Genomic DNA, 22,071 nt, shown 5'->3' with positions numbered 1-22,071 from the left:
AGCACCCACCTTCGTAGGACACATCAGAGCCTCCCGCAGGAGGAAACGCTCTCTGGCCCTACGTGATTGTTGTGGGGCGGAGCACAACACCCAAACTCTCCTTTCCCTCCGCTGCACCAGGCACAGTGTGTGCCCTCCGTGTATCTTTTATTGACCTCACCAACAACAGTGGACCAATTCCACGCAGAGTCAATGCACCCCGCAACCACATCAGAAGAAAAGGGCTTACTTAATTGACCACCTTGATATTCGGCATACATGTGACCTCGGCGAAAGCAGCAATTACTCCACCAGCACTGACTAGAGAGGGTGAGGCAAACGAATCCCTCGCCGTAACTGGAACAATCCCATCCTTCGGCTGCACCAGCGTCGTCTGCGGCACAAATAGATTGACTTCACGCGGCAACTCAACGTTTATTGAACCACTCATCGCATCATCAATGGGATCCTCCTTCGGCTCCGTGACAGGCGTGGACCTTCTTTCGGGTGGTATCGGAGCCACTTTTGTGTTCCGAACAAAGGCAAACTCAGGCCTCGTCTCGGACGTGTTGGTCGCCGTGTTAGATGAGGGACTCGGATCGACGGTGTTGGGTCCGTCAACCGCCGCAGACCGTCGCCAATCCTCGTTCTGACGTGACGGCTCAGCATTAACTTGCGGCGCAGTTGTCCCACCAGATTTTGTGTCATCCTTCCCTTCACGGGGTAGCGGCAACTGACAGATGCCCGTCCGGTCAGCATCGCCGCTCCGTGCAGGCGGATGGATGGCTCCATCGGGGGAAAATAGACGCCACCACAATTCATAAGGGCCGGCGCATTTATGCGTCGTCACATTCATCGTGAAGGCAACGGTGGCCCCTTCCTCTTTCCTTGCACAGCTGGCAGCACAGTTGCTACATGTGTGCACCGCACTGGCCACATGGAGCACAGCACCCAGCTCACCATTCCTGCCATGCAAGCGCACACCAAAGCCACTGAAAGTGTAATTCTCATACTGAGCCTCAGCACCGGCAGCAGAACACTTATTCCACACCCACACACACGCGACAGCTCAGGCTGCCGTCACTCGGAGCACACGACACATCCACCGACACAACCACCGGCACAACCAGAAACACGTCCAGGACTCCCAGCAGCAGCACAAGAGCGCAAGGACCAACACGGCGCCGCACCATCACCATCGCAGTCATCATCGCCCGTAGTGGAGTCGTTGGAGTCAGTCAGCCGATCCGTGAGCCAGAAGGAAAAGGGATGTAACAGGAGGGAGAGGGACGGAGTGCAGCGGACGCAGCGAGAAAGAGCAGAAAACATGAGGAGAGGGCAGGAGGCCCAGCCGCACAGTTCACACACCACGAGACGGCATCCACGCAACGAAGACACACAACGCCAGCAGTCACCCACCATGCAGAAGGACAACACATCCACCACCATCTCCTCCCAGCTCATCGCCACAGCCCCAGGGAAATGGCAAAAACCCCGCGGCCACCACACAACACACACGGAGCAGGCAATCACCACACCAGCCACACGCGCCAGTGGACCCTCATCCATCCATGACGCGGCAACAAAATTTCCAGCCATCCCGCCCTCAATGGGACACGGAGCCCAACTCAACGCAGTCACACGCGGTGCATCACACCCGCAGAAAAGGAGACTCGGGCTGCGCACTCCCCCCTCACTTCTCCTCATAGCCACGGAAGAAGACAACAGCCGCCACACGCAACTGCCAGCATGCACCACAAAAGAAGCATTCAAATCCACCGCACTGTGCATCTTGTGTGTGTGGTTGTGTGTGCCTGCAGAAACACAAAGCAGAAAAGTAGAAAAGAGAGCAGAGTGTGTGGAGAGACGCACAAAATGCACAGCAGAGACGCATGGCGGAAACAACAAGAAGACCGCTCAAACTCATGACTGCACTGCAGCCCAAGCAGCGGCAATTCACAAAAGATTTATTTAAAACAAAACAAAAAAACGTCCCCCTTCGTCTCATACAAACCCCATCACACAAAATAATTATAAAAGAAAAAGAAATCGTCCATTACTGTTCCACACAAATTTAAAAAAGCAGCCGGCTGCCTTGTGGCCACACCAAACTGTCCGTACATATTTTGCCCGCAAAATAAAATTAAAAAGATATTTAAATGTCTTTCAACCGTCCGACCCTCCATGTGTCCGCACATCGTTTATATTTCATGGGGTCATCTGCGTGTTGCTGCTCCCCTCAGCCCTCCCATCGGCGCGTGAGTGCGGCCCGCAGAGCACAGTCACTCGTGTGTGTGGGACTGAGAGAAGCACGCAGACGCGACGGGAGAGTGAGCGCAGCAAAAAAAAAAAATCATCGGAGGGGAGAGAAATGCTGACGGGACTGCCAGCGCAAGAAATGAACACAAAAACAAAAAAGAAAAGAAAAGAAAAACACGGCGGCAGGGTGTGGCTGTGTGTGTGTGTGTGGCGCTGCGGGTGTCTGCCAGCCCTGGCCGCAAGAAAACAAAACAAGAGGGAAAGAAATGTGTGCTCCGCCCCACAGGCCCTCGTCGCACGCCCACACGTCACGGCTCCCTCAGCGCGCCGTTCGTCGCGGCCCCTCCTCATGCGTGCAGCAGGCAAGGCGCACAGGGCCGTCGTCATGAGCGTGTCGGTGGGTGTGCGAGTGGAGCAGTTGGGCGGAAACACACGGCACCCCTCGCAGGAAGAGTGCAGCAACAAACAATTAAAAGAGGGAAGAGTAGAAAAGAAAAAAACGTCCATCGTGATTGCCCCAAGGCAACAAGCAAGATGAGGGAAATGATTAAAGTAAAAAAAAAAGAAAAGAAAAAAAGAAAGTGGAATTAGCAAAACTCATTGAGTAATGCTGGGATGCCGCTCAGTTGTTGCTCCACAGAATTTCGCAACTTTGCTCTCCCCAATTCATTCAACGGAGAGCCGCAGTGCCCCACAGCCCCAGAAGCAGCAGCAACAACACCCGAGACACACACCTATGCACGGTGCTGTCACCAACTAGATACATGGCCGCCAACTCGCCCAAGTGCACGTTCTCAGGCAAAATGTCATGGTCCGAGGGTATTGTTGCGTTGGACTCCGATGGGATCCCGGTTTCCCCAGGCGTGGTGTTTGTGTTACCCGGTGCGGTGTCGACCTTCTGTGGCGCCTCCTTGCCTTCTTCAGAAGAAACTTCGGCTCCGTCAGTCCGAAAGACGTCGTCGGCGTTCTCCGCGGATGTAGTTTCGGCGTCCCTCTTTGAAGGAGTGAGGCTGCTGTATGAGTTCATTGCTCTCTCGGAACTTCTGTCCCCCGCCTCGAGGCTGAGGCTTTGCTCCGCGCCGGTGGTTCCGGTTCCAGTGGACCGCACGTCGTTTTCAGCGGGAAGCTCAGCGATTTGTTGTACTTGGTGCTCACCGTCAGCTGGTCTGGTGGCAGTGTCCATACTCAACGACGAAGCCACTTGAGACGTTGATTCGCCACTCCTGTCATTCGTTCCTCCATCCTCCTCTGGTGCATCATTACTTTCAGGGGATGTTTCAACGTCAGCGACCCCTGTTGACTCCTCTGACTGTGGGTATTGTGGCTGCACATTTGAATCCCGTTGCATCGATTCACTGCCTTCATGCGGCGTGGCTTGCTGAGACGTTTCGTCTTCAGAAAGCTGGGTATTGTCCTCTGGACGAGAGTTCCCTGCGATCTCCGTTGCAATGGCGGGTTCAGGAACAGATGATCCTCCGACAACCGTGGAAGAGGACGCTGCAGGCACCATACCATGGACGATTCCTTCCTCTTGTTTATCAGTATCGTCCCCAGTCAATTTCTCAGTGGTGGTGCTTTCTTCACTCCTTGACTCGGAAGCAACCGAGACTTCTGTGCTGGCCACCTGCCCTGTGGGCTGTTCCTCAACACCCAATGATGGAATAGTGACTTTGCTGGCGTTGAGTTCATACAGCTTATCACTTAAGAGTCTCTCATTGTACAGCATGACGTTGGTCACCGTCACGTGGCCGCCCGTTGCACTTTGGTTCTTACTGTCCCCACCGATGTAGAAGTGTGAAATCCTGTGCGTGTCAAACAGACGTTGATTATATTCCGTGTATTTAATTTCCTTTCGATCCACAAAGACACTCCACTCGTCACAATCCATTCGCAGTGCCACCTGATACGTCCTGTTTGGCTCCCATTTAACAATATCACCAACATCCTCCGCATCATCAACATCCTCCAGATCAACAGCATCCTCCGTTATGGCCAACCACTCCTTTTCATGGGTGTACGACAGACCAAAGAGCACCGTGCCTTTTGTATCGTTCATCCTCACACCCATCAAAGGAATGCTGCCACTTTGCGGCACCTCATGGATGGACACCGTCGCCACAAGAGTGAACTCGTTGTTGGCAAAGTAGTACGGCACAGTCTGCCCCATGTCGCCAACAGGCCACACCGCCCCTGCTCCGGACCCTTTGAACGTCCATCCATTGGGAACCCTTCTCTCCCCATTCTTCACAGTTGCATTCACGCAGAGGTACTCGTCTCTCCATGTGTTCTCAGAGAAGTTACCAGACAAGAAGCCAACAAGCCCGTCAGTGGGAACAGGACCATTGCACATACCCTTCGTTGGCAAGTCGACAGTGGCGCTGGAACCGGAACTGCAGGATTGCAAGGCGCCGTCCAAATCCTTCCATGTCTTCACAACCTCCTTTATCCGCTCCAGTTTCTCGGTCAGGCGCACAGCAACAAGACTGTATGCTCCGTCGCTCTTCTTGTTCTCGTACAGTGAAATCAACTCCTCCTTATTGTCCCTCCCACTCTTCATCAACAGCGAGCTGGCGGCGGCGTCATCAGCCTCACGGGATATCGGCCCAACATCATACACACGTGCCTTGTCCGTCACCCAAAGATGAAGCCGACCTTTTCCACCTTTATTTTCCTCCTTCGCATACACCGGCGCGGTGATGAGCATCACCTCCTTTCCCTCAATGGTTGCGGTGGTGGATCCACTCTGGACGCCGTACCCCTTTCGATTGTGTGAGTTGCCCCACACGCGGGTAATTGGTTTTAAGTGATCAATCCAATTGACTCCATGCGGAGTGGACATGTAAACGTCATAGTAGCCTCCAGCACAATGAGCCATCATGAAGAGTCTTTCGTCGTCTTGGTCTTCTTTCCACTTCACCAGGGTTGGATCCCTGCAGCCGTTACCAGGCTTTTTTTGCGAAAGCCACCATTTGTCCTCCGACTTGGAGAGACGCATAGACAGCAAAACGCTCCTTCCATCGTTGCCTTTGGCCTGCATGGGAAACACAAGCGAGCCGTCACGCAACACAGCACCCGATCCTCCGCCACCAATTAGCTCGGTCAAGAAACCAGATGCTCCTTTTCGTTGAGGCTCCACCAAATGGGTCTCATTCCATCTGATTTTCTTCGTCCCACCCTCATCAGCGACAGTTCCCTTCACGAGTAAAAGACCCCGCTCATTCTTACCTTGAACCTGCTGCTTTGTACGGCTGTAGTTTCCCAGGAGCACGTAAACACTGTCCCCAAGTACAAGTGTCGTTGGTCGCGTTATGCCGTTTGCGGTATTGATACCCTCAGAACCTTCCTTTAGAAGATCTGCGCCAAAGACACTTGCATCTGCCGTCGAGAACTCCGTTGGACCAGAATCAACATTTAAACCAAGGTACTTTGACGCTATCCCAGTAAAGCCGACTTCGCTGCACTTGTCTTCATCCTTGCAACGGGCTTCAGCAATAGCAAATACATCATCACCCACTTTAACGAGGCCAGGAACGCGGAGCGAGGTGATTTTGCCGCCGTCCTCAAACTCCTTCCAATTAGCAAATGATATCGACGTCGTCCCTGTGAACGGATCAATGGTATTCCTTGTTTTACTTCCATCAGCGGCCGCAGCTCCACTGCCGCAGCACATCAACAAAACAAGTAGGAGCAGCACCGCGGAAGTAAACACACGCCGGGACATGTTAGGCCTCTGCGGTTCACTCTCACTTCCTTCCCTCCTCCTTCCGCTGGATCCGGTCACGCGGCGACGGTTGTGTGTGCGGGGTACCTTGACAGCAGCAACACGTGAGAGCATATAAATATGTGTGTGTGGGCGGTGTGTGTGCTGTTTTTGTTGGTCCTTTCAGAGCCTTACAATTTCACAGTAGCGATTCGCGCTTGTGCTTAACTTCCTTCTTGAAGGGAAGCAACAGACAACAGCGGCAGAAAGGCAGAAAGGCAGAAAGGCAGCAAAACAACAGTACACACCGCCACCACTCACAGCGAACCCAAAATCAACATCCCCGCAGCCATTACTCTCCAGCACCTCTCAACAGCATACAAAAAAAACATGTGAACGACCTCCCAATGGGGACCACAGGCCATGGCCCTGCAAAAAAGGCAAATTAGAGGGGGCCACGTGTGCAGTGAGGAACACGAGCGTTGCACTGCAACGACACGGCGGCGTGATGCCCCGTGGGGAGCACCGATGCAGACCAGCACAGCGCCTGCAGGAAGAGTTGCTTCTCCCGCTGAGCAGAGAGGAAAAACAGCCTCAGCAGCCCAATGATGAGAGGTCGCCTGCACCTCCTCGCGGCACCTACATGCTCTGCAGGAGAAAAGGTGCAGATGACGCTCTCCTGCACGCATTACGGCCGTTGCGCCCTTCACAATAGCAATCTCATCCTCTGGCACCACACGCCGCAGTGGGTGTGCAGAGTCTCCGTCTCACTCACTCCTGTCCCTCTCCCTGAGAACTCATCGGTGGCCGTGGCACACCCACCGACACGTCAGAAATCACTTGTTTTTCTTCTTCCCTTGCACATCGCATAGCAGCACCGCCAAACGAAGGTCACTCCTTCTTTCGCGGGTTCCCCTCAGACACGCCTCCTGCCACATTCATCAGCCCACAGCCACACAGTCCGTAAACGTCACGCAGCCGTCCCGCACGATGCTGCCGCACACACCAACACGGCACAACGCCACTCGGCGCAAGCAGTGTCTGGACACACAAAACAGGTTGCCCCAGCGAACAACAGCCCCATCCAAGCAGTGAGGCAGGACTCGTCGCTAACAATCAAACAACCAGCCCTTAGTCTCCTCCTTCCGCCATGCACGAGGTTCTGCCTGCCACATGCATCATCCGTGACGCCCGGGCTCTCAATGAGCAAACAAGGCAGTATGCTCCCCTCGACTCAACGAGAAGCCCAATGACAATTCTCAGCCAGTCGTCTCCATGGGCCATGCATGAGGAACACCACGACAAAAATGCATATAAGATTGCATGCAAAACGCCAACTCATTCCACGTCAATAAATAATGTGGCATCATACATGGGCTTCACAAGCATGTCGACTTGCTCTTTTCTGAGAGGCCTCCCATAAACATCGCACGTGATCACAGTAAAGAAAAAGCAACGCCACCAATCTGGCTGCCATCCCGCGGCGGAGATCAAAGCACAATCAAAAAAAATGCCGCAAATCGTCACATATTTCACACAGACCATCAAAAGATCATGCAGCAAATGCACAGCACGGAAGAAGAGTCATGCCCACAAAGACGCAACACACAGACACAGTAAGAGAGTTGGGAAAAGCAGCACCCAATGCCATTCTTTGTGGATGCAAATGATAATAGCACCAAACAAAGTGAAGCACCAGTCGGGCACCACATGTGGGCCACAGACACACCCACCCGCCCATTCACTCTTCCTCCTCCCAATGACGTGGTCCTCCTGCACCTTTAAGGAACACGTTTGCCTCTCAGTCATGCAAACTTCTAGAGCAAGCACTCAGGGTGCGTTTCGGTAATCCAACATTCAACACCTATGAAAAACAGAGGACATGCTCGCAGAGGACACACGGCTCCTCAACGCAGCCTCAAGGCCTCCTCACGACTCTTTAATGCGGTAGAAAGAAATACAGGCGGCTCTCGTGTCACAGAAGACGGCCAATGGGAGCGGTTTTCACAGCGCAGAAAGTGCCAAGATGTGAAACAGAAGAGGCGGTGGGAGAAGAGCTCACAGGGGACGTCACCTGCCACGCCTGACGTGCGTCGTGTTATTCGTGCAATGGAGAAGTAATGACACTGTTGTTGCGGTGCGTGCACCTCACTCTCGCACCAATGAACGCCTCAATGAACATCCTGTCAAGGGCATGCAGCTGGCCTTGCAAAAAATCCCGAGTCTCGCCAACGTTCCAGCAGCCGCTCCTTTGGCGAGACGTCGCTCTCTTTCGTCCTTGTCTCCCGTGTGCCATCCTCGTATGAAATAAAAATGCCTTCCACAACTGGCGTCATCAAGCACCTCCAAGTAAATTAGGAAGGGATTCACGGCCTCGAGAAAAAGCACCCAAAGTGGCAGTCAACGTGAACTCAGCAACGCATGCCATCTTCTGCCGCCGCGTGCATTGCAACTCCCCTCAGCCGCCCACTGTTTCTTCCTTCCCTGTAGACCCAAACCGCGTGGTAGACTTTGATTTGCTTGGGTCCTCCACAGGCTCGCGTAACCGTTTCCACCACTCCCGTGCAGCTCGTGACAGCATCACTTCCCCGTCCACTTCTGCGGCACCGAATAGCGTGAAATAGGGATCAAAAACACCACATCCGCAAGGCAAACACACATGCATCGCTCCAACGGGTGCCACTGTGAGAAATCACACGACAGCACACTATCTCTCGATCTCCCATCAGCGATTTGCCGTCAACAACAACAACAACGGCATTGAGAAGCAGCCTCGAGACAATCCCTGAGAGCCGTCCCCACCCTGGCGAGCGACAGACTCTGGGAACCCTGCACTCCAGTGCCGTTCCGGAAAGAACTCCTGCCACCGCCAACCGTGCTCCCCTGTCGCGTTGACACACGGAACCCGCTTCAGAAAAACAACAACACGCTCCATTCAAAACGTGGCTATGAGAGTGCTTGGCAACAGGCGCAGGACACACCATCTCAATTCCCAGTGCCGAAAAAGTAAAAAAGCATCAGTGCCGACTTGCTGCAGCACGCACAGATTTGCTTCTATTGTTTCCCGCGTGTTTTCCCAAATAAATCGTAATGCCCGCACCGCGGCAACGCGTGCGCTCAGACCCCAAAGTGCTCCAATTTGCTTTGTGCCCCAGCACAAAGCAGCTGGTCCGGAAGCTGGTCGATGCCGTCTGCATTGCGCCAACAACGATCCCGTGAGGGAAATATTGCTGGCAATTGGCTTTTCCCGGCAATACGGAGTGCTGGGCCCTGGCACCGCGGTGAGGCAGTCAAGCATGAAATCGCAAGGGGAAGCAACGATGACGCAGGCACAAGGAAGCCATTCCACCCTCAATTGAATACGGTGCCCCACTCCAAGCAGTCACACGGAGTGCACTATTTCCACAAAAAAACTTGGTCGTCGTCCACCCCTTAAAGATGCTTCGTTTAATGATGGGCCTTAGAACAAAAAAATAAGAGGAAATGAACAACGCAGTCATACTTCATCACCGCTGGCCATAATCATTCTCTCATAACAGAGCAATTTCCCTACTATGCCTCGTATGCACACACAGAAATCCACATGTATGAAACAACCCGCAATGCTTTTCTACCAGAAACCAAACTACCCCGTTCCCCCATAATCTCTTCTTCGTTCACTGTTACGATCGCTCGCGTTGGACATTTTCCGCATCCGTGTGTGATGCTGCCGCCTGATGCTGGTGCATCTGCACTGTATGCACACACAGGCATCCAACCATATGAAAAAAGCCCCAATATTTGTTACCAGAACTCAAACTACCCCCGCAATTCCCTAATTTGTTTCCCTATTTATTCCTTTAATTACTATCCTCAATTCTAAGGGCTTCTTGAGGCGTCTCCGGATGGTATTGACACTTGGTACTGGCGTACCTTTTCGTTCCAGAACGCCGCAATTTTTTTTTTTCCTTCTCTCTCACATTATTGGAATTGACGACTTCACATCCCTGCCATTCGTTCTTCGGCGTGCTGTCTGCGTGCTGCACGTAAATAATCTCCCACAACATGTCTCGGGATAATTTCTTCCATCCATTAAAATATGCCGCCAGGCACTCAGTGAACTGCCTCACAGTGCTGGTTATCTTGTGGTGCTCACCCGCCGCAGCCATCCGCAGCCCAACCAGCATCTTAGGATTTGAGTCCACAAAGAAAAAGCCGTCCACCAGCGGAAAGTTTTGGATTTTGGGCTCATACAGCACCCAGTGGTCCATAGCAACCGGATTGGAAAGGCGTTCGGGTGGCGGTAGAACCTCTTTTCTGGTGAAGCTCTTGTCTGAGTGCTCTTTCAGCGCACAGCTGTGTGGCTCACGTCGTCCTGGTGGCCTCAGTTCCCTGATTTTAAGTCTTATCGCACGCAGTAAATCCTCATTCAAAAATGCGGATACGGCGTACTTTTCAATAATGTATGGTGGGACATAATCCCAGAACCTCGAAACAAAAAAAATAAAATCGGACTGCTTCATTTCATTTTCCAGCCGGGACAATATTTCGCGTTCGAGGTGGGGAGATATCAGTACATTCAAAGGCGATGCAAAATTGTTTCCTCGTCGTACTCGGACAACCTTCACAAGCTTTCGAGAAACATGATTGCCGTTGCACGACTCGCCAGTTCCGATACCAGCGTAATACCGTAGCATCGAAGGGGTGATATCATTCATGGCATCTTCACACTCGTTAAAGCGAGCGTCAGACTTTTGTTCATTAAAAATGAAGCGGAGAATCGGCCCCACTTTGTCCATGCGACCCTTCACCTTTTTCCAGTAGTCCGCTTCCTCCTCCGCTTCTTCCTCCGCTTCTTCCTCCGATTCTTCTTCCGCTTGTTCCCCCGCAAGCCGCCGATTGTGCTTCTTCCAAACGCACATTGCCTTTACATCGCTCTCGTCAGGGCAATTAATTATGATTCGTTCCGCTCCCATTTGCTCCGCCCACGATTCGTAGTTGTTTTTGTCGGGTGATGTCACCACAATCATGCCCCATCCCTCGCAAGGCAAACCAGTAGACGGTTCATGACCCTTCATTGACACGTCGTAGATAATATACCCCTTCACCCCACGCCCAGAAAACTCGTCCAAAATATCCACGATACTAGACGCCTCACCGTATTTTTTCACCGTTTCTGTGATCTTGTCAAATAGGAATTTTCGATCCGTAATAACGTACGCAACCATTGGGAGTTGCTCCGCATCGTATTGCAGCAGCTGATAGAGGAGGTACGAGCCGGCAGCCATCGACTTCCCGATCCCGGACGTCCCAATCAACACACGCTGCTTGGGCGTAAAGTCGGTCCCACGGTGAGTGCTGGACCATTTGGTGAGATCGCCCTTGACGATCTGCCACACTCGCTCCAACTCACAGTTCACGTAGCAGTCACGAGTGGATTCATCCTCCTACCACGAGTACGGCCATCCCTTGTCCGAGGTGAGCACCATCAGCCTGGGAGGTGCTTCACCGGATTGCTGCACGCCGTCATCCTTTTCGAGGGTTCGGCCAACTTTCTTGTACGTCCATGACTGCGGTGGTTTCCCCTCCTTCACTTCCATTCCCGTCCCCTCGCCGCCAGGAACTTCCACGACATGGTGCCACCTCGCATTGTACACAGACTCGTAGCATCCCTCCAGCATGTCCATCCTTCAGCCACCTTCGTTGAATTCCGCGCCTGAGAGAAGACTATTTATTATTCTCTTCCGCGTGAGAATCGATTATATGCCTGTTTTCTTGGTTGGATTGTGTTAAAGCTGAACACTAACCATTAATCAAAAAAGGAATAAGAGTAATAGCCAAAGGTCACAGGCATGACTGACAGCCTCAGCAAGAGTGCCATACGCGCGGTGTGACGGCACAGTATTCGATGCACAAGGACCACCACAAAGACGGCCCGTGGATACCTTCCACCCAGCACAGTGTTGGTGAGAGCAAACAATAACACCGTGGTGCACACGGAGGGTTCGCTCACGCATACCGCTCGCTACGGCCCGCACCCGTGTGGCACCGCCGACACCGCACACACTTGACAAAAGGACGTGGGCACATAAACCCTGACAGAAGCACAAATCATACACACCGCAACAGCGATGCATCACGGTAATCCCACACACAACAGAAAAGAGTGCAATTTACATGCCTTATGGAAAATATCTGCGAAGTGCATGGCAAAAGAGTGCCGTGACGCTGCCTTTCTTATTGCATTCGCCATTCACGTATCACTGGAAAGCACGCAGCCGCCACTCCTCCGCTACACTCCCCGTGCTGCTCGTGTCGCTCCACTGGAGGAAGTTGTCACCGCACATCCCCATCACCGTGCATTGCGGAATACAAATCTACCACGCCGCATGGGTGCGGTGCCACCCCGCCAATAAATCCCAGGAAACTCCCCGCTGCCTCGTGTGGCACGGACGGCAGTCTCATTATGCCTGCGGAAGGCTTTTTTTCCAAACAAGAACGCGGCCCCACCACACGCCCGTAAGAACGTTTGGTCCGTCGCACACAAAGGACTGGAGCGGGAGAACAGCAGGAAAGGCAAAACCGGCAGCCATGAGCAGCCCGCACACGCCAACACACCGCTGCCCCGCATATCACCAAAAACAAAAATACCAAAGAAACATGTCACATCCCAAATACAAATCGCAGGTGCGGTTGCAGCAGACACTCCCACCTCCTGGGCGTGTGCAGCCCCTCGCTGCTCGGCGCTCTAAGTGAAATCACCAAAAGCACCAATTCGGGAGCATTCGACCACCGCCACAGCAGTCAAGCTCCCCATTTCTCACAAAGGCGAAGGCTTGCAGTGGCGCAGCGGACAGCGGCATGCACAGTCGCAGAGTAATGGACTGCCGCGGGAAGCACGCAACGGCGATGTGCCCCTCCTGTTGGGAAGCCCAACAAAAAATACATGTGTCGCGCAGTCCCCGTGAGCAACACAAATTGAACCGTATCCAGCTCCCCTACTGTGGCCATCCGCACTCACAGCATGAGTGCGACAACGCAGGCCAGGAAGCAAGAAATAACACCACGCATCCCTCCAATAAAGGTCAGGCGGCGTCCGTGCTGCCTTCAACAATAATTCCACCCCACATCACCCTCCTGCATATCCGCAGCAAAAAGGCCCACACGGTGTACACTACATTACAATTTCCTAAAGCGCAAAACCGGATCATCAGAGCGCTGCCGTATTCTCAATGTTGGGTAGAGGCTCTCTGATCCTTGTCGCCGCCAGCCTGCGGTATTATGGAGGGGCATTGCGTTCTCGGCATATCTCTCCATTTATTTCACTTTCCCGACGCCGCAAATGAAGTGACGTCCCACAAGCGATTTCGACCGGTCTGAAGAAAGTGACGTATCAGACTCACTGAAACTGTGCGCGTGTGTGTTATTACGGGCGAGCGACGCAATGCTCTCGCACATCCATGTATTCCGATCCTGCGCAACACCCTATTCAGTGGTGCTGAAAGCGTTGGACACCGAACACGCACAAATCGCACAATGAATGCCTCTGGAGAACAAACACCCCCATTAACGTCACCGCAGGCACCGTGACAACAAAGTAACAAAAGAAAACCAACGTCTGCGCGTCCTCCCGCAAGAAGGTGAAGACACACACGCTTGTCCCCTTAGCTTCACTCCAATTCCTCAAAAGTTGATAGGTCCACGGCACGAGGAAACACGCTACTCATCCCTCGCTCCCTGTCACGAGGCATGGCATTGCGCATATCCAGTGCATCTGTATCACCCACATACATCCCTTTGGGGCCATCGCCTCGGTAGTCACCAAGCACGCGCCGCTAGAAAGTGTACTCCCAGTCTATGCTGCTTCTCCTGAGCGACCTGCTGCCTTGCCGCACAAGCAAGTCCACAATTCACGCATTCTGACTGCAGACACGTGCCAGTGGGGATTCCCGCCCTTTCCCTCAGCCTTGCAAAGGGCGTGCGCCATACAAATGCCGGTCATAGGGCAGACACACACAGGCGCCGATACCCGTGACAGTGCGTGAGACACTCGCCGCAGAATGAGTTGCCGCAGGTCTCCGCTCACTGATCCAGATTGACCACGCTGAAGCCCACGATTCCCGTGGGTTTGGCATCCCGATAAGTTGCCGTGGTTCGTTGACTCCCATGGTGGAGGAGTGCCAAGCAAGCGGAAGTCAAGAACCTGGACACCCCGTGGAGCCAAAAAGATAGAAAACACGGGCTGGCGCGGGCACAGCTAAGCGCCATGGGAGAAACATCTCAGCTCATCCCATGGAAAACACTTCACCAACGTCATTGCAACATTGGCCTCTTGCTTCGTGGGCGTGTCACTCCTCCCTTCACTCCGTGCCGGCCTCCGTTCAATTCCCCGTCCAGCAGTACAACAAGTCACACTGCGCTGCTTCCGCACAATCACGCCTCGCGGCCAATCATCGTGACGCACCTCAAACTGCAGTCGCATCCAACCTCGAAAGCCCTTGCACCCTCTTCCACCCTCCTGTGTGTCGAGAGAAGACGTCTCTCTCGCGGTCTTCGCGTCCTCCCCAACAAAGCTCTGCAGTTGTGCCCAAACATCACCGGGTCTCTTGCCAAGAAGGGAACTGTGTGCGACGTGACCAATGTGAGCATACACAAATTTAAAAAACGGTGTATAGGCTCTCTGGAGTGCCCTGCGTGCGCCTGCATGCACGATGGGAACACACACGGTGCGAGTCGGGCGAGATCATCGTTCCAGCTCGCATCTCCGCCAGGTGAGTCATTGACGGCTCCATCCCACTTCACGACAGGTCGAATAACAGTGCACACGTAAGTGGCTGTGCTCTGCATTCACATGTGGTTCCCCTTTTGGGTCCAACGTCGTCAGGTGGTGTAAAGAGAAGAGTCGTATTATCATTCTTCCATTTGCTGCTGCTATCGCCTCATTTCCCGTAAAGAGCCACTGATCCCTCTCTCCTTGGCGATAAAGGGTCCTCACGCATGGGATGCATCCTGCCTCGTGTGGCATGAGGAACAGCAGAGAGTCCCCAACGTTGCCAATGCGGGATTGACCGTCCAGTGCGGTGAATACAACACGCTGGATCTGTCGGAGGATCGTCATGCACAGTTCACTCCGCCCGTGGCGGATACAATCCTCGGGCAGCCACGCCTGTGCAGAACAGAACACCCTTTTGGAGAACGCCGAGCAGCTCCACCGACGTGTCGGAAAACCTCACAAAAAGAGGTCCGGTCAACCTGCGGCACATTACCGTGAAACTTTAATATCCTGACATCGAGAAGAGCGTTTCTACCTGAGAGCGTTCGCCCCATCATTATCATCATCACTGCTCAAATCATCCCAACAGGCAACAATGGCATCGCTCTCGTATTGCTCATGCCCGTTGGCCTCCTCCACCCGCCGCCTCACGTCCGTGTGAATGAAGTCTCGTCATGCACAGCGATGCGCCCTCTCGTTTCAGATAAACACCAATATTTTATAGCCACCAAGGCGGCAGTTCAGTTCTCCCTCCACAGGCACACCTCATAGAGGACGTCCTTCTGTTCCCTTTGCCGAATCAACGCACCGCACCCAGTGGATAAGCCCTGGTAGTTCCACCAAAAAATAAGTGTTCGATTCCCAAAGTAGCGAATACTCTGTGTGTTGTGGAGCGCACAGTTTGTTGTGCTAGTGCACCGCACCGCCGGCCGCCTCGCAATGGTGCAAAGGTGTCATTGCCCCTGCCTGAGTGAGGCCTAAGCCCCACATTACACGCACACAGAGAAGCACACGGCGCATTTGAAAATATATTAATATTTTTTCACGGCACATCTATGGGAAGGAGCACCACCCCCGTATGCATGTTGGCAAAGCAATGGTCCCACAACGGCGGTGCTAAAAAAACGCACCCAGAAACAAATGAAATAGATGAGGGGTGTGGAACGCCCACAAGAAATGATGGATAGCCCATTTAAAGGCGGCAGCAAAGAAAAAAAAAACAGCAGTAGTAGTACTGGTGGTGACCATCATTTCCTTTTTTCTTCCCTTCACTCGCTAATAGCCCAAACACGTGGGGTTCAAAAGTCCTCTTCACACAAAATTGTGCGGCAGTTAGCCTCTCTCCAACCAGCCGCCTCAGTACATCCAAAAGAGCACACAAGAAACCCACAAATACCCATGGGGGAAAAAAAGAGAGAAAAACAATAAAAGATCCCACGGCATTAGTACGGAGGCGGAACGACACGCTCTTCGCACAAGTAGTCGTAAAGTCGGCCAGAGCAAAAGAGATCCAGGCCCGAGCAAACTCGGACGCCACAGGCGGTTATTGTGCGCCTTTGAGACTTTTCCGCCAGCTCCTGTTCCACCCGAAGGAAGAGGGCTGGCGGAATGTGATCCTCGCCGCAACGAGTCGCTGCATCGGGGGCCAAAGAAACAAATCCTCGCATATTGCGGGTATCAAGTGGCCGCCCCACCGCATTTCCACGTCATTATCGCTCGGCTGCGCACGTGCGTCTCTTCACGTACCCCGTCGGTCCTCAAGAAGCCTTTCCGCAGGAGTCCTCAAATGCAGTGGACGCTTGAGAGCAACAAGCCAAGCCTCGCAATCGCTGTCAGTCCCACAAACACTTCCAGTGATTTCCCGCCGCGAAGTAAGAGTGCGAATGCGCGTTGGTTGTTTGTTCCAAGGCTGAACAAAGTGATTTTTTGCGTGGGATCATGGCGGTACGTCCCATTGTCAAAAACTGCCTCCTGGCGTGTCTTTGCCAGCTGTGCCTCGCCGCTGTAGTTCACAAATGAGGTTGTAGACAGGCCGATGAGAACTTTTTAGATGTCACGTAACCACATGGTGACTGGAGGCCGTTTGCGATTTAACGGTAATCCCTGACGGTCCAGATCACAGGAATGAATACGTTTGCAGTCCTCCGAGAGAAAATATAGGCGTCTGCGAGCATTGCCCCTGCTTGATATCTTTGTCACGCGGACCCCGTTGCGTAATTAATTCAGCACCTGATCCACAACAGAACTGAGGTGGTGTTCCGTTGCATCGGCATCATGCAGTTTTCCATTTTTCTTTGCCACGTAGGCATCAAGCGTACGCTGTCGATATACACCTCGAGTCCTCGTCCCAGCCTCTCCTCGCGGGCCTTTTCCTCTTCAGCGCCGGCCAAGTATGTCTGCTCCTCTTGCGTGAAGACCTCGTCAAACTGGCGTCGAATGATGTCCGTCTCCTCCGGACTAACAGGAATGTCCTCAAGGGAAATGAGCTTCGGCAAATACTCCTCGATCATTTTGACGTCGGCAGCAAGAGCCCTCTCGGCGACGTCCTCCTTGGCTGTCGCTTGCTCACGCTTCTTCTTCCGCTCCTCGGCCAAGGGACGCACCTCTTCCGGGAATTTTGCATTCATTTCCTTAATCTGATGGATCCACTGCCTTCGCTGGCGACGCCGCTCCTCCAGGACGGTCCTTCGCACCGCCTCAATAGAATGCCGCTCCCGCATGACGGCCTCCCGCCCCTTCGCCCCGTCAAGTTGAACCATCTCGAGCTGCTGCTCCCTCGTACAAATGGCGCTCTGCCGTAGGCTGAGTTCTTGCTCCGGCTGCTGCATCGCCTGCCGCAACCTCTCCGAGGCACTCTCCTCGGTCTGTTTCCTCGTTCGGATCTTCTCCACCATATGCTCGTACTCCCAAATGCGGCTTTCGCGGTCAGCCTGCAGAGCACTGCTCTCCCGCTTTTTCGCCTCCAGAGTCCTCTCAATTTCATCCAACGTGGCCCTACCTCTCCGCTCAAGCTCTTTGGTCATCTTCTCCACCTCATGCTTGGAGCGCCCGCAAAACACATTCAGCTGCCGTTCCCGCGCCTCCTCACGGCTGCTCCCAATGGTGTTGACGCGCCTCATCTCTTCCTCCTCCATGCCTGAAATGGCCTGTTGGATTCATAGCCACAATGCCTGCAGTCGTACACGGTCCGGGCAATCATGAGTTCATCCCGCAACTCCATGATGCCCTGATCAGGACGCCACTTGCCAATGGCAAGATCCCTTGTGGTGGATCCGATTCCGGTCGAGCCAAGAATATTGCCAACACGACGAGTCATGGAGAGACAATGGAACGATTCCTCCGCCCACACGGCATCCGAAAAGGCGTGAGCCAATAAAGCCGTCTCGGTAGAACCAGTGAGGCTATTGTTGCGGTTGCCTTTTTCCATATTGTACGCTCGGCGCAAGAACTGACTGAGTTCTGAATTTCCAAAGGGAATGCACAGACGACGGCGGCAAATGCTGGAGACAATTCCTGCTGCCGACACCACTGCTCGTTGGGCCCCTTCGTGGTGTAGCTGCGCGGTGGCATCAATGCCACACAAAGCGGGCCGTTCGGCATCTCCCAAGGCGACAAATGTCAGGGAGTTTGCATCCATATAATCTACAAACTCCGCCTCACCATCATCGCGGTGAAGCTGAAGAACGACGGTGTCGGGCAAATAAGAAGGCATTGCCTCCAGCTCAGGCATTGGCTGCTTTTCACACAGCACGGGGAAAAATCATTTCTCATAGTTTTTGACGATAGTGTCCATCGCCGCTCGAACGTCGCCGGCCAATGAGACACAAATTCGTGCCACCATTCGCACACGAGGTCCCTCCTTTACGGAGCCCACAATAACGCCGAGCTCGTTGTCGGCGTCAAGAAGGTCTGCGCGGTGCTCTGTTGACCCAATGGCGTAGCACGAGAGGGCAAAAATGCCCTTTTTGGCGCCCAGCCGAATAAATTCAGTGATGACTCAAGCAGCATATCCTTCCCCAGCTGCAGAGCCGTACATGAGTTGTCGCTTTGGTGACGAACGCACGCCGTAGCTGAGGGCCACCATGTTCTTGCGTTCATGAGTAAAGTTGGGGGCGGCAGTGGCACACAATTTTCGGAAGAGTGTACTTGCGTCCGGCCCGTCCAACGCCACATCGACGTCAAACAAGACCTCAGCAACCGCGAATCCGGCATCCCTCAGGGGCTGGAGGCAATTCAACTGCGCCGTGTTGCCGTCCACTCGCATTGTCGCGGGGAGCTACGAGGACGGCGTCGTGGTTTGTTGGGAGTAGGAACGACTTTCGCCTCCATTGAAAGAGCATCACATTGAATGCTGCGCTGTGCGTTTGTTGCGTGCACAGACAGGAAGTTCAAAGACAAGAAGGAAGAAAAGAGGAGAGAAGAGAAACCGAGAGGGAAACAACACTGAATAATCTTCTGGGCCGCTGGCCGGACTCTGAAATTATCCAAAAGGGACAGGAGAAAAAAAGCGGTAAATGGAGAGGCAATGAGTTCGCCGCAATGTTTCCCCCAAAATATATACACATTCCGTCAATCACCGCCGCGGACTGCTGCGCACAGTTACAAATAGAAACACTTATCCCCCGCGAAGTGGCAGGCCTTTGGGCTCCTCCAACCACAAGAAACCGCCGCTCCCCTTCGCAAGTTCCACCCCTTCGCCAAGTCCTGAAGTGTAAAAACACGACCGCGTGATATGCCATCTGCGGGATTTCTGCAGACCGTACGTAGACAAAGGCTTTCTGTGGTCCGCGAGAGTCCAAAAACTCACATATCCGTTGCAGCTCCCACGTCATGGGGTGTCATTTTGATCTGCCTTTATTCGCCGCTCCTTGCAGCGAAGTGTTGTCCACCCAAACGTCCATAGTGGGTGGCAAGATGGCGGAAAAGGCCGATAAGGCCAAGCGTACCGCGCATGCCTCGGCCTGCATGATAAGAAAAGGTTTCCTCTCCCATTTCCCTCCGGCAATTTTAACGTCGCCGGAGTCTGGAATAAAAACGGCTCCCCATCCATGGAGCGATGCGTCCGTGATGATGGCGGCCGATGCTTTCTCGGTGGGCTTGATGATTCGCTTGCGATTGTTCTCGATGGTGTGTCGCAATCTCTCGCCCAAACCAACCGCTGACGGCGGAATTTTCGCCGGGATGTCTCCAGCACAATTCCCCGGTTAAGTGCGGATAATCGTCGTCGCACTGCCTTGATGAAAAAGTAGTATTCGCATAAACGCGTGCCCAAAATGGCCGCCGCATATAAAAAGCGTGACGCCATAACCTCCATTTCCGCGATGGTCAAAGAATTAAGCGCCGGCATGGCGCGTACAGAGCGGACAAACTTGTCACTCAGGGATACCGCCCGGTGAGTGTGATCAAACTGCACCCCAGGAAGGTGCAATGCGTAGCGCCCGATTCGCGATCCTCCCCATCGTGGCGTGACGGCCATCCGCATTACGAAGCACTTGGCTTCCCACAATGTCGCACCGCTTTTCGACCCTGCAATGCGTATATTGTCGATCCAAACGTCGACACGCACCAATGGAGGTGCGGCCCAGAGAGGGTGAACCACCGTCGTCACCCCCGCAATTGCTGAAGTAATAATCTGGAGAATTTCTGGGCTGGCCTTGTATCCCATAGGGAGACGTGTGAGCTCCACCAGCGTGCCGTCCTCCACGCGGCATCAAAAGAGATGCCGAGTCTCCCGCGGTAAAGAAACTCGGGAAAAGGACGCCTTTAAGTCCAGGCAGTAAGCGGTCTCAGCCATCACAGGCGGCAAACAACGGGAAATGTGTAAAAGAGGAACATTCGCCTCATAAGCGTCGTCGCTGTTCTTGTCGCGTGGCCACGCGATCCATCGTCGTCGTAAACCGGTGATTTCTCCTCCACAACCGAAAAAGGGTGTTATCCATCCGCCTGTAATTGTGGACGAAGCGTCCTCGATTATTCCTGCTTTTCGTAACAATCGCGCGTCAGCTGCTGGAATCCTCCGTGAGCGTCCGCGCGCTTACCGGACAAGGATAAAGGGGAAAGGGCCGCCCAACGAGTCCCCAAACTTGCACGACTCTCTCCAAGGTAGCCGGGTTCAACCGACTCTTGATCCACTCTAGGTTCAATACGGGCACGTTGACTTGCTGTAACGGGATAGCGTGTTCATCTTGTGGAGTGGCCAGACGCGTCCTTGTCGCGCGTCTCTTTATTGTAGCAGCATGATTGTGATTAAAATCATGGAAAAAACGCTCCTCCGTTCTCAACCAGGGTTCTTGCCATTCCGCAGCTTCTCCCTTCACATCAATGCGACCAGTGACGACACCTGGGTCAGCACTGTGGTGTACTTCCCCAAATATCAAACAGTATTCTGGGGAAGGTCGAACGGGTCGGCGTGCTTCGCCAACTGCGAGATCACGTGTGGGTCCAAATCGTATGTCTCCACGATTGGAGCAGCGTGTCTCAACGCACCCTGTTTTATGGAATGCGCCGTGGCATCCCAAGGAGCCAAAGCTCGTTCGACTTGGGCAGTCGTAAGATTCGTGAGCTTTTCCTTCTCTTGAAGTGTCCTGCATAGCTTTATAATGTCGAAAGCGTCCTGCCCTCGTACCCTCAGGAACCGCGAGGCGCGGTGGGGATCCGCTTTCGCCGTCTTCGGCGCCACGGACCAGTCCAAAATTAGGGCCCCGTCCGCCTTCAGTGTGAAATTTTTGGGGTTAAGGCCGCAATCTCAAACCAACGACTCGCCGTTATCCACGCGAGTCGTAAGACAACACGTTCCTTCCAATCGGTCCGGCTGCGGATTACTTGATGCATCCCTTCCTCTGTCACGGGGCGCGCCTGCCTCGTCTCCGATCGCACCGCAACTTTTTGTAACCTCAAAGCCGCCATATCCAGCGGGGTTCGATCCATTTCCAACATGGACCGCAGCATCCTGGCGTACTGCAGTCGGGTCGATGGCGCCACTTCGATTGCCACCAAAAAGGCCGCACAGCTCTCCTCGCTGGTCGGCTGTTCGTGCGTGCGGCAAAAAGTCGTGAATTTCCTCGCTAGGGACATTCTACGCTCCCACGTTGACGGCGCCCACATCTCTCGAGTGACCTCGTTTGCTTTCCTCATATAACTGGCCCAAAGCGGAACCGCCGGTGTTTCTTCGTACCACAGTCGAGCGTCGTTGGCGGATAAGCTCCGTCGCCCTTCCCGACGATTTCTTCGGGCAATTTGAAAGATCGGGTGGAGCATCGACGGCGCGGTGCGCTGCCTGTGAGGATTGGTGGGAGGTGGCGGGTTGGATGGGGCTCCCGTCGTCAGCATTCATGAGCGGCGTACGGCAGCCCCTCCGCCGTTTTTTGATGGACGCCTGTGT

The 22,071-nt window shown here is 53.6% G+C and overlaps 2 protein-coding genes and 5 pseudogenes across 2 annotated transcripts, besides 8 other annotated features; all 7 read right to left on the bottom strand.

The window, feature by feature from the left end:
• Window positions 1-801, bottom strand: Tc00.1047053509217.180 (annotated as a pseudogene).
• Window positions 1-10,943: a sequence feature (areas not merged during assembly with more than two copies in the genome that could not be assigned to a particular haplotype).
• On the bottom strand, window positions 1,060-1,770 carry Tc00.1047053509217.170 (uncharacterized protein; the record flags this gene model as incomplete). Its single annotated transcript, XM_811369.1, has 1 exon — window positions 1,060-1,770. One exon carries the CDS (start codon window positions 1,768-1,770, stop codon window positions 1,060-1,062), a length of 711 nt encoding a protein of 236 aa, XP_816462.1.
• Window positions 2,373-2,412: a sequence feature (T-rich).
• Window positions 2,793-2,819: a microsatellite.
• Window positions 2,909-6,073, bottom strand: Tc00.1047053509217.160 (complement regulatory protein, putative; the record flags this gene model as incomplete). The annotated part of the gene is made up of 1 exon (XM_811368.1): window positions 2,909-6,073. One exon carries the CDS (start codon window positions 6,071-6,073, stop codon window positions 2,909-2,911), a length of 3,165 nt encoding a protein of 1,054 aa, XP_816461.1.
• Tc00.1047053509217.150 lies at window positions 9,778-11,736 on the bottom strand (annotated as a pseudogene).
• Window positions 10,742-10,804: a sequence feature (GA-rich).
• Window positions 10,944-11,595: a sequence feature (heterozygous, non-Esmeraldo-like haplotype).
• Window positions 11,596-22,071: part of a sequence feature (areas not merged during assembly with more than two copies in the genome that could not be assigned to a particular haplotype) that runs on past the window's edge.
• On the bottom strand, window positions 13,588-14,085 carry Tc00.1047053509217.146 (annotated as a pseudogene).
• Tc00.1047053509217.143 lies at window positions 14,176-15,306 on the bottom strand (annotated as a pseudogene).
• Tc00.1047053509217.140 lies at window positions 15,989-18,871 on the bottom strand (annotated as a pseudogene).
• Window positions 19,124-22,071: part of a mobile genetic element that runs on past the window's edge.
• Window positions 19,137-19,361: a mobile genetic element.

Source organism: Trypanosoma cruzi, genomic scaffold (genome assembly GCF_000209065.1).
Source record: "Trypanosoma cruzi strain CL Brener 1047053517173 genomic scaffold, whole genome shotgun sequence".
Lineage (NCBI taxonomy): Eukaryota > Euglenozoa > Kinetoplastea > Trypanosomatida > Trypanosomatidae > Trypanosoma > Trypanosoma cruzi.
The sequence above is the reverse complement of the archived record's forward strand: the minus strand, read 5'-3'. Positions and strand labels throughout refer to the sequence as shown.